Below are 10,530 nucleotides of genomic sequence, written 5' to 3'. Positions count from 1 at the left end.
AGTCCATCCTTAATGATTCCGAATGTGTGGCACCCCTTTCTTTAATTATTTAACATTAGTCCTAGCAGTGTAGATATAGAAAGTATAGAATATTTTGTTTAAGCTGTACTAACTCCATATGAGGCGCTAGACATTGCTTCTTTGTAAAATACTAGATATGGATCTTTGTTTTTATAGTTTCATCTGTTAAAAATGGAGTACTAAAATTGTAATTCCTTTAGTACTTGTTCTTATTTGGATTCTAATTAGTCAAAATTTTGCCATATGGTTCTGTAGCCATCATAAAACTGAACTGAAAAATGTACGCTATTAAAAATGTCATATTTCTAAGATGATAAAGCAAGAGATATGGCTGTAATTCCTGTGTTTACTTTCACTGAAATTATTTTTAGAATAACAACTTTTCTCTGGTATAGTTTGTTCACAAATACGTATAAGTTTGAGACAAACTCTTGTTGAAATTACTTGATCTCTATCGATGACTAACATCCTAAAGAAATGTATGTCTATCGTTTTCATTTGGATCTCCATGAAGTATTACATAATCTTTAAAAATCCATTCATTCTCACTTTATTTAATAATCTGAATTACAAATAAAATCACGTTACATTTTTAAGAAAGTACAAAAAGGCACACAGTGAAAAGTATTTCGTTTTCTAATTATGTACCCTGTTCTTGTCTAATTCACAACTCTCAGATGTCAGCTACATTATTATAAAACCTTGAATGTTAAAAGGTTAGAAGCACCAATTTAATGAATTTTCCTTAACAACATAATGAAATATGGACTGTATATTAATGAATGTAATTATTTTAAAGATGGTACTTCTAAGATACTTGCAGTAAGATATTATAATCATTTCAAGAAAACTATATCTTAATAATTTAGTCTCTAGGTTATTACCATGAGTTTTATGGAGTCAAATGAGGGAAGGAGACTTAGCAGAACTTCAATTCTGATTTCACAAGGATTTATTTGATTTAATGTGGATATGCATCTAAGGAGTCAGACTTTCATTACAAAAAACTTCAAACATATAGATAAGTACAGAAAATAATATAACAGAGAATCTCACCTACTCATTACCCAGATTTAGCAAATGTTAACATTTTTACCATATTTGTTTCTAGTCTTTTTTTTTTTTTAAGAGACAAATTATTAAAGATGCAGTTAAAGTCCTTTTCCCTCACTTCAGGAGTGAGTCTATCTTGAAGTTGGTGTGTAACTTTTCTAATATTCATTTTTATACTTTTAATAAATGTAGCTATATCTCTGAATAATATATAGTAATGTTTTGTGTGATAAAAATTTATGTAAGTGGTTCTTACAGTGTATACTTTATTGTGCTTTAACATTATATTTTTTGAGATTATATGCCATATATTCATTTTCACTGATATATTATGTGCCAAGGCATGACTGAGTCATTTTATTTATTCATTCTCTCATTGATAAAGTTTTAGGCTCTTTCTAGATTTTTGAGATTATAAACAAAGTTGATGAATATCTTTGTACATGTTTCCTTGTGTATATATATGCAAGCATTACTCAAGTATATCCATGTAAAATTGAAACTGCTGGGTCATAGGATATACACATGTTCAACTTGATGGATATTTAATTTGGCACTTGGGTTTGGAAATGACAAACAATAAGACTTTGATGTCAGAATCTAGATTTAAATCCTTCTTATCATTGACCAGCTGAGTAATGTAGGGGAAAAACTTAAATCTTTTCTCATCTGTAAAATGGGGATAATCCTAGACCCTACCTCAAAGCAAATAGTGGGGATTAAGTGAGGACAGGGAGTGCTTAGTCAGTATTCATCGTTGCTCACAGTCCTTAACCCACCCGCCCCCCGCCTCCTCTGGACAGGGATGTTATGAGGACTAAATGGCACTTATAACTGTGTCTGGTATAGTATCACATTAGTGCTTGTTAAATAACAGAAAATGAAACGAAAAAAATCTAGTTTAGGCACAATATGTTTATATACTTTTGAGGGTGCTTAAAGAATAAATTATAAATACAAAAAGCATTAACACAAAAAGCAATGACTACTGTACACAACCCTTACAATTTTTATTATATGAAATTAATTTATTTTCATGCCTTTGTACAGAATTCTCATCAGAAATGTTTTTAAACCATTAGCTTTGATAAAATGTACTTTCTTCTTTGTTGTGAGGAAACCAGGAAAATCAAATCTTTTGGTGATTTTCATATGCGAAATTTGATACTTGAAGCTGTTCTTTACATTGTTCTAGATATGTCATTCTGCCTTAATTTTTTAATATGTCATTTTGCAGTACTGTTAGTAGCTTTAGCTTTAAAAAAAAAAAAAAAGTACAAAAGCAAGGTAGAATGTTATACTTTGCCAAAGCGTAAAAATAAGGAAGATGCTTGAACAAACTGTGGCCCTACCTGCAGATTTCTAGATTTCTGTGAAGCCCCACAAAAGCCTAGAAATCTGCTATTTTATAGCTTGTCACTCGGTGTATTCTCATGATGTGATTGACAGGCTTGTTGTTTCCTCTCTTTGAGGGCCCAAGAAGCTACTCGGATTGTTTTAGAGTGTTCATTGCACCGATTCTTACTTTCGGATTTAAATAGAATCTTCTCAAGCCTTAAAAGTGGATTACTTTGCACTACTTTTACTGCTTTTCAAGTGTTTTTGGAAATAATTGAGTGTCCTCCTAAAAACTGGATTTCCTGGAGTGTGTTTTCTTTGGGAGGAAATTTTAAGGCTTAGTTGTAGATTTTCCAAAAGCCCAAAATTTAACAACCAAAATGACCTGACTGAAACAAATTACTTAATAAAAAAATGAACACAGGGCGTAAGAGGAGAAAACCCATCGTATCTCTGTATTCCTTATAATAAATCAGACCTGTGTGTGTGCTTTTTCCCCCGCTTCATTCTCAGTTTCTTTTGATCATTGATCTGGGTGACCCCACGCTCAGGGTTTTTTTTCTTCATTTGACATGGACAGATTTTTGAAGTATAGCTCTCCTTTGGGAACCCCGGGCAGTTCCACTTGACTAACCTGTGATCTAATGAGCAGTAATGCAGGGTTACAGTGGCCATTTTGTGTGCTTTGAGGAGGGTGGCTAGACAGAGTGGGAGAAAGGCGATGTCTACGGAGAAAAAGAGAGGCAGGGTGATGGAACTGTGTGAAAAAGACTTGTTAGCCCGCATTAGTTTGCCTGATTTACTTCACAACAGGTCAGGAAAGGCCAACAGCAGGGTTGTCGTTAAATTGCAAAGTTGGAAAATCTTGGCATTAGAAAGCTTTCAGATCTTCAAGAACGATTAATTCTAAAGTTGGTTTTAATGCACCTTCGAATTGCAGCAAACAGGGCAGCATTAAACTTTTCTTCAGTCTTACATATGTTTATGAAATAATTATGTGATTCTCGATTCTTTTTCAGTGTTGTAAGTGTAAAACATTGGCATGGTTGGTCCATTGTACAATGAGCTTGGATGTGAAAGAGAAACTAAACACTGAGCAAGTCATTGCACTTTTTTATGCCCTGCGTCCCACCCTTAATGAGGTACCAGACCTTCCTTTTTTGGAAATGCTATAAGAGTGCATTTGTGAAGTCACATCCTGATCATTGGAGGATGCTCTTCAGTTCGTCCCTGCATGTCTGCTCTGATGTGTGTATATCCTCCATTTAGAGTATAGTAAGTGTTAATTGAGAAAACCAAATTAGGTTTCAATGTCCTCTTTCCTCCACCTCAAGTTTAAGCTGGTATATTTTATATCTTACTGTTGTTTACGCCTTTTAGATAAAAAAGTTGACTTACCAAAAAATACCCAAGTTCCTAGAACATGTTGCTCAGCTTAAATGTTATTATAGGAACCTACAAGTGACCTTCTCGAATTTTTAATTTTTTTTTCTGCACATTCAAAAAGACTTTGGAGTTATATACTAGAAAAAGAATTTACAGTTATTGATCACGACACAGCTTTTATTTCACTACCATTTCTGTAAGACTAGCCAATAAAAGCCATCTCCCCATGAGATTAAAGAACAGTTGATGGTGCCAGCTTTTCTATACAGGGGTGTGTGTGTGTGTGCGTGCGTGCGTGCGTGGGCGCGATCTAACTATATCTGTCTGTCTGCCTGTCTGCCTGTCTGTCTGTCTGTCTATCTATCTATCTATCTATCTATCTATCTATCTATCTATAGAGGGAATCTAAAACCTTGTGTTTGAGATAAAAATCGAAGCCCAACAAATGGCAATATTATTGCCTGATTGTAGAACCATGATTGCGTCTTGCCTTAGGGCTATAAAATGTATGCAGGCTTACGTGTATTCTTTATGTCATAAGACTACCCAGAAAGTGAATCGGATTGCTACAGTCCTGGTTCAGATGCTTTGGCTATAAGAATTTTGTTCCATAGAATAAAAGTATATTAGATAGACCAAATTTCAGCCTTATATAGTGACCAGAATGCAAAGAGTTATCTGTAGAAACTTATTTGTAAATATGCCTGCCTATCTGCAAATTGGGAAAGTTTCCCAAAGATGAAAGATACATGTTCAGAATTTTAAGCATATTTTAGTGTTTTTTAAAATTTCAGCATTTATTTGACAAAACAACCGTGTTCATTCTCTCGACCAATGTTTTTTGCATACTTGCTGTATGCCAAATACTGTGCAAGGAGATGCAAAGACGAATAAGTTATGGTCTCTTCCCTCAAGTCACCTACATATAACAGATAGTTACAATATATTATGGTAAGAGCCAATGGAAATATGTAAAGACTACTATGGAAACACCGAGGAGAGACTAAATTAATATGAACTAGCACGTGTATAATGCAAGGTATGTTTCACATACATTATATCAGATCATTCTTTTCACTGTCATGGGAAGCGTGGTATTGCTTCCTTATCCATTTTATAAATGAAGGTCCCAGAAATGAAGTAATAAATTACCTAAGATCCATTTCGTACCTGAACCCAGGTCTTTGACTTTAACTCATCTGCTTTTTTCCAGTCCACCACAACAATCTCTTGTCATTGAATTAAAAAAATAAAATAAAATAACAAGAATGTTTTATTTGATTTTTAACATATAACTTAATTTTCTTTTTTTCACTTTGAAGTCTTGAGTCAAGTTTTTTCCTTGGATGTTTCTTGCTAGTTGGACAGACCCCAGCTGCCAATTTGCAGTGACTATTATATTCCAGTATTTCGGAGAGAAAGCCTGCTGATTTGGGCTTAACTTACTGTCCAGTCTGTCTTTGTTTTTAGAAATAACACAAGACTGCATTAGAGAGCTAATGACACCGAAAGCAATTTCTGTAAACACCCAGAGTTCCCCAAAGCTTTCCTGGCTGTAACCCCACCTCTAGCAGCTTTCAGGCCCCATTCATTCATGTGTGTGTATTCATCATTTTTATAAACGAGAGATAAGAAGGAGATAGGAAGATAGGAAAGGGTCTTTGGTGGCAAAGAGAGCAAGTTAAGAAAAGGACTGGAGATATAACACAAGTTATATTTTGGGAATTGTTAACCATTCTAAAATGAACAATAAATTTTCTAAATGTAAACCATTCTGTGCTTAGATGGGAAATAAATAACCATCAGAGAGTTAAAAAGTTACCTTACATTAGACCATTGTTCATTTTGGGGGTACATCTTATTAAATACCTCTACCACATGTGATGGAGGAAAGACAGACTGGGATTTTAGATAAACTCATCTGGCCTCGAAGTAGCAATGGATTCCTGAATTCTCCCTATCCTATAAAATGCTGCAGGCCCACTGAAGGATAGAAAACACATTAGAAACTATTTCTTAGCTCTAAGAAGAATCTTGAATCTTGATTTTATACCACTCTTCTCTGCTTTGAAATAGTTGATATTCTTCTTAAGAATGTTGTGGATCTACCTTTTATCAAGTCAGCAAATACTCAGGGAAGGGGTCTATATTTTCATTACTGAAAACACATGGTTTCCAAATGGGCAGTTTTCAAAACTGTTTGCTTCATAATGAGGTGATAGTAATTTCCTTTTAGAGATAGATAAAATAAATGATTCAGATGGTGGTCAAAGTTAATGTAGCATTTCTAAAAATGCTCTAAAACTTTTATTAGGATACTTAAGAGAAAGTAGTAATAGTTATTTAAAATACCTATCTGAATTATATACCCCAGTACTTTTGTTATTATTGTTAATGTTATTTTACCTTTGTGTAGTCTCTATATAATGATTTATTTTGGGGTTATGTTGTATCTTTGTTGGGAATTTCTGTGTTTTACTCTTGAACTCGAAATCTTCTTTTAAAATTCTTAAATTCTTTTTATTTTTCAATTATAGTTGACGTATTATATTTTAGGTATATAATATAGTGATTAGACATTTATACAACTTATGAAGTGATCACCCCGATCTAGTACCCATCTGACAACCATACACAGTTATTACAATATTATTGACTATATTCCCTATGCTGTATTTTATATCCCTGAGTGTTTTTATAACTAGCAATTTGTACATCTTAATGAACTCAAAATCTTTAATATTTTCATATCAAAACACAATTTAGGTATTTCTAACAAAGTTTATTGAGTAGAATTGTTCCTTTTTTTCTATACATTTCAAGAAATGGAAGTGCATTTAATGTATTGGAGAATGTGGCACTTTTCAAAGAATCTAAATTAAAACCTCATAAAGACTAGTCATGATAGAAGTCAGAAATTTGGTAAACATCAAGATTAACTGCTATGACATTTGCTAAGGCGGGTGGTAATTGTCAAAAATGTATTGACTAGCCCTGTATGGCATAAATGCATCAAATTTTGAGAACCATTTTGTCTCTGGGGTAATCATCTGAAATGCTTTTCATCTGTTTCTCTAATTGTTTCACAGACTGCACCTTATATAGAAACCTTCACTCTGAGACCACACTGAAAACACATCTGCACTTAAGGATGCACATTTTAAAAAAATAATTGTGTGTGTATATATATTTATGTAAATTGATATTTAAGATACATCTGTCTTTATAGCAGACCCTTGATATTCATCAAAATATATTCTACACTTCCCTTTAATAGAGAAGTCACTTAAATATAGTGTAATATTGATACTTAAGAGAGAAAAGAGTAAGTTAAAGTCATTTTTCTGCATTTTCCAAATCACCTTTTTATTTCAAAAAGAGGTTTGGTAACCAAGATCAGTCTTCTAATAGGTAGAATACTTGTAGGAAGAATAGTTGTACTAGAGAACTTCACACCTCCCTTCTGCCTTTTGATATACTCAGAATATCCACTAAGGTAAATCCTAGCTCTTTATTTAGGGAAAGCTAGCAGTCGAGTAGGGGGGTGATGAACATGTGCGTGTGTGTGGAGGGAGAGTTAGTAGACCACCCCACCCCGCTGCAGTGTTCTTACTCTGTGGCCAAATGCGGCCCAAGTTTTTTGCAGTTCATATTAGGTCAGGATTGGGGTGCTGGTTTGGTCTCAGAGTGAGCCCATCAGGATCCAGAAAACACCCTGGCCTGGGCATTTGGCTCAGTGCCAGGATCTCTTTCATGTTTGATTTGTGCTATGGAGAATGCACCTTAGAACAGCATAAAGTCCCTAGACAAGACATCTGTGAGCCCTCTGCATGAACAATAGACACTCTTCTCAGTGATTACCAAGAATTCAATTGCATGTCCTTTTCAACACTAACAGGCTGCATCTTTAACATCAAAGCATGGCTTTGTGTTTGTCCATCACTCATCCTTTATGAATACTTCCTTTACGTGTCTATATGTCAGTGTGCCTATAAAATGTGTGTGGGATATAATGATGATGCAATAAGACTTGAAAAAAATACCCCTAAAGTGTATGAATGCCATCTTCTAAGCACAGAGACTTTTTACATTTATGACATTGTATTGCAGGAAAAAATGATAAAATTTGAAATGGTATAATTTGGATCTTATTTTTCCTATTTAAAATCTATCTAGATTTGATAATTCATGTCACTATACAATTTGACAGACTAAAGATCAGCCTAACGATTGTCTGGATTGGGGTTATGTTGGAGACCTGGTCAAAGATATCTCTGGAACCCAGCCCAGTAAGGGAGAGGAAAGCCTGCTGAGGCCTGGTGCCTTGGCGACCGTAGGACTAGAGGACAGAAGACATGAAACACACGAATGTGGACCCTTTAAGAAATAATGCAATGACAAAAAGGTTGATATTCTCTGCATTCCAGACTTCCATGAGAGGCTTCATGTTATTTCAGCAATGCCTCCTTTCCTCCGTTGAAATCGTCATCTGCCTTCTGGCATATGAGCCGTACCAGAAAACCTTTATATGTTTTTGGCTTTTATTTATAAAAACTTCTTTTCTATTTCATGCTTCGTCACCTATGTAATTATGAATATGTCTAAGGACTATGTTTGTTTTATCCTTCTTTTGTTCTTTTATTCGATATGAATTTATTGAGCACTTGCTTATACATACATTCTGGATAAATAGAATTTACTTACTCTTTACAACCAAACATCTTCAATCCTGAAGATATTGACAAGAATAGCCAAGGTTTCTAAAGCCAAATGCCCAAACAATTCCAAATAGGTTTGGGGCATCATTCGGAATAAATATATAGTATAGAGCTTTACAAGAAGACTACTTTTGTATGTATATCTTAGCCCTAAAAGTTCTGCGATAAACATGTATTGATTCCATATCCTAATGTTATTTTTTTTTTAAAGTTTCAACAGTCTGTCCATTAGCCACATGTAAGTAGCTGGAGGCAGGGGAGGGAGAGGAATGTACGGAAATGTGTCTGACTTGGGATGTCTCGTTTTCCAGAATCCCTGCCAAGGCCTGGCAAGCCCAGAAAGGCAGAGGCTGGCACCATTCCCTGCCACTCCCCGCCGTCCATGGCATACCCCATCAGACGCCTGTTCTAGGCGTGACCCAGATTCCCTAGCTGATGCCTGGGTCCAGCAGGACCCACTGCATTTTTTTTTTTTTCCTGTTTCCTCATTTCTTCATCTCAGGTCTTGCTCAGCAATTAAGTTAAAGAAATGCTGCAAAGGCCGGTGCCAAAATGTGTCTGCCCTTCTTCTCAGTGGCACGAACCCAACTGTCAGTTGACAGGTGGGCATACACCCCCTGGGGAACAGTTAACTTCCTGCACCAGATGGAGTTTTACTGGTCCAGGAGAAGGCCTACAACTGGGTTGCTGGAACAGATGCTCTGCAGACAGTCGCTGGACCTCAGCTTTCCTCATCCTCCCTTGTTCTACCTTCCCTCACTGCATATGTAGATGAGTAGAGCTCTGCAGCATGATAGGATATTTCCAAGCTGGAAAGTTTTTCTCTTAGCTTGATGTTCAAGTAACAGTTCCCAGCCCTTCAAAACTTCAGAAATAAAGTCTATAAAAACAGATATGTATAGCTATGGAATTTGAGTAGTGACCTTAAAAAACATAGGTTATGAAAACATTTATATTAGCATTCGCCAAAAGGTTGTTTGGCTGCTGTTAGCAGTGTTGACGCTCTGACTGGCTTTTTCACCTCGCAGTAGCAAAATTTGGATACGAACTTATTTATGGTAGATGATCATACATAAAAGTAGTACCTTTCAGATTTCTAAAGTGTGGAAGAAACAGTTTCCTCTGTGGTCTGATATATTTCCTTGTTTTATTGCAAATAATTGAAGAAATGTGGATGTGGATTTTTCTGATATCCAACCTAGTACTTAAAAAGTGTAGAGGAAATTAAATCTATTGAAACTCTTGTTTTTCCAATAAGAAAATACCGGTGTTTTTGATCCTGACTTTCAGCCATAAATCATCTGTATTATGACAAATGGCTCATCAATTTCAGTAAAAGGAGTCTAAGTGCACCTTCTTTTACATGAGGGTTACATGAGGGTATCATGCCAGACTCACTTTTTTTCTCTATAGTTCAAGGACTTCATAAGTACCCTTTTTTTTTTTCCTTCGTCCCTCTCTCCTTCCCTTATTTCCTACCTTTAGTACTCCTTCCCTTTCTCCCTCCTCCCTTCCCTCCTTTCCTTATTATGAAATATATGAAAAATGTAAAACTATATGTAGTTAAACAATATTTTTGCAAATGTCCGTGTCCCCACTACTTACATCAAAGAATAGACCACCACCAGTGCCTTATTCATCTCTGTGCCCCTCATTTGCATGTCTCCCCCTACCTCCCAACCCAGAAGTAACCACTGTCTTGAATTTCGTGTTGCCTATTTCTTTGCTTTTTATACTTCTGCCACCTATGTACATATCTCCCCCATACCGTATTGTAGAGTTGTGCCTATCTTTTGAACTTTACGTAGATTAGCAATCGCACTAAATGTGTTCTTCTGAGATTTTCTATTTTTGTTCATGATAACCATTTTGAGATTCATCCATGTTTATCTTGGAGGCTGTGATTCATACCTCTTTGTTGCTATATATTATTCCATCATATGAGCATATCACTGTTTCTGAACATATCTTATGTATATGTACAACCATTTCACAATAGTAGATACTAGGAATG

The 10,530-nt window shown here is 35.4% G+C and overlaps 1 protein-coding gene across 2 annotated transcripts in view; it reads left to right on the top strand.

Moving 5' to 3' along the window:
- Nucleotides 1-10,530, top strand: part of ARL15 (ADP ribosylation factor like GTPase 15) — a 379,382-nt gene that overhangs the window by 203,585 nt on the left and 165,267 nt on the right. Inside the window, exon 5 of one of the 2 annotated variants that reach the window (XM_025047216.1) lies at nucleotides 3,432-3,602. The exons of the other annotated variant lie outside the window; for it this stretch is intronic. Within the exon in view, the coding sequence (XP_024902984.1) occupies nucleotides 3,432-3,587 (156 nt within the window). The 3' untranslated portion in view covers nucleotides 3,588-3,602. Of the gene's footprint in view, nucleotides 1-3,431; nucleotides 3,603-10,530 lie in introns of those variants that run through there. 2 annotated transcript variants of the gene reach the window in all.

Source organism: Pteropus alecto, unplaced genomic scaffold (genome assembly GCF_000325575.1).
Source record: "Pteropus alecto unplaced genomic scaffold, ASM32557v1 scaffold73, whole genome shotgun sequence".
NCBI lineage: Eukaryota > Metazoa > Chordata > Mammalia > Chiroptera > Pteropodidae > Pteropus > Pteropus alecto.
Note: the sequence above shows the minus strand (reverse complement) of the source record. Positions and strands in the feature narration are given on the sequence as shown.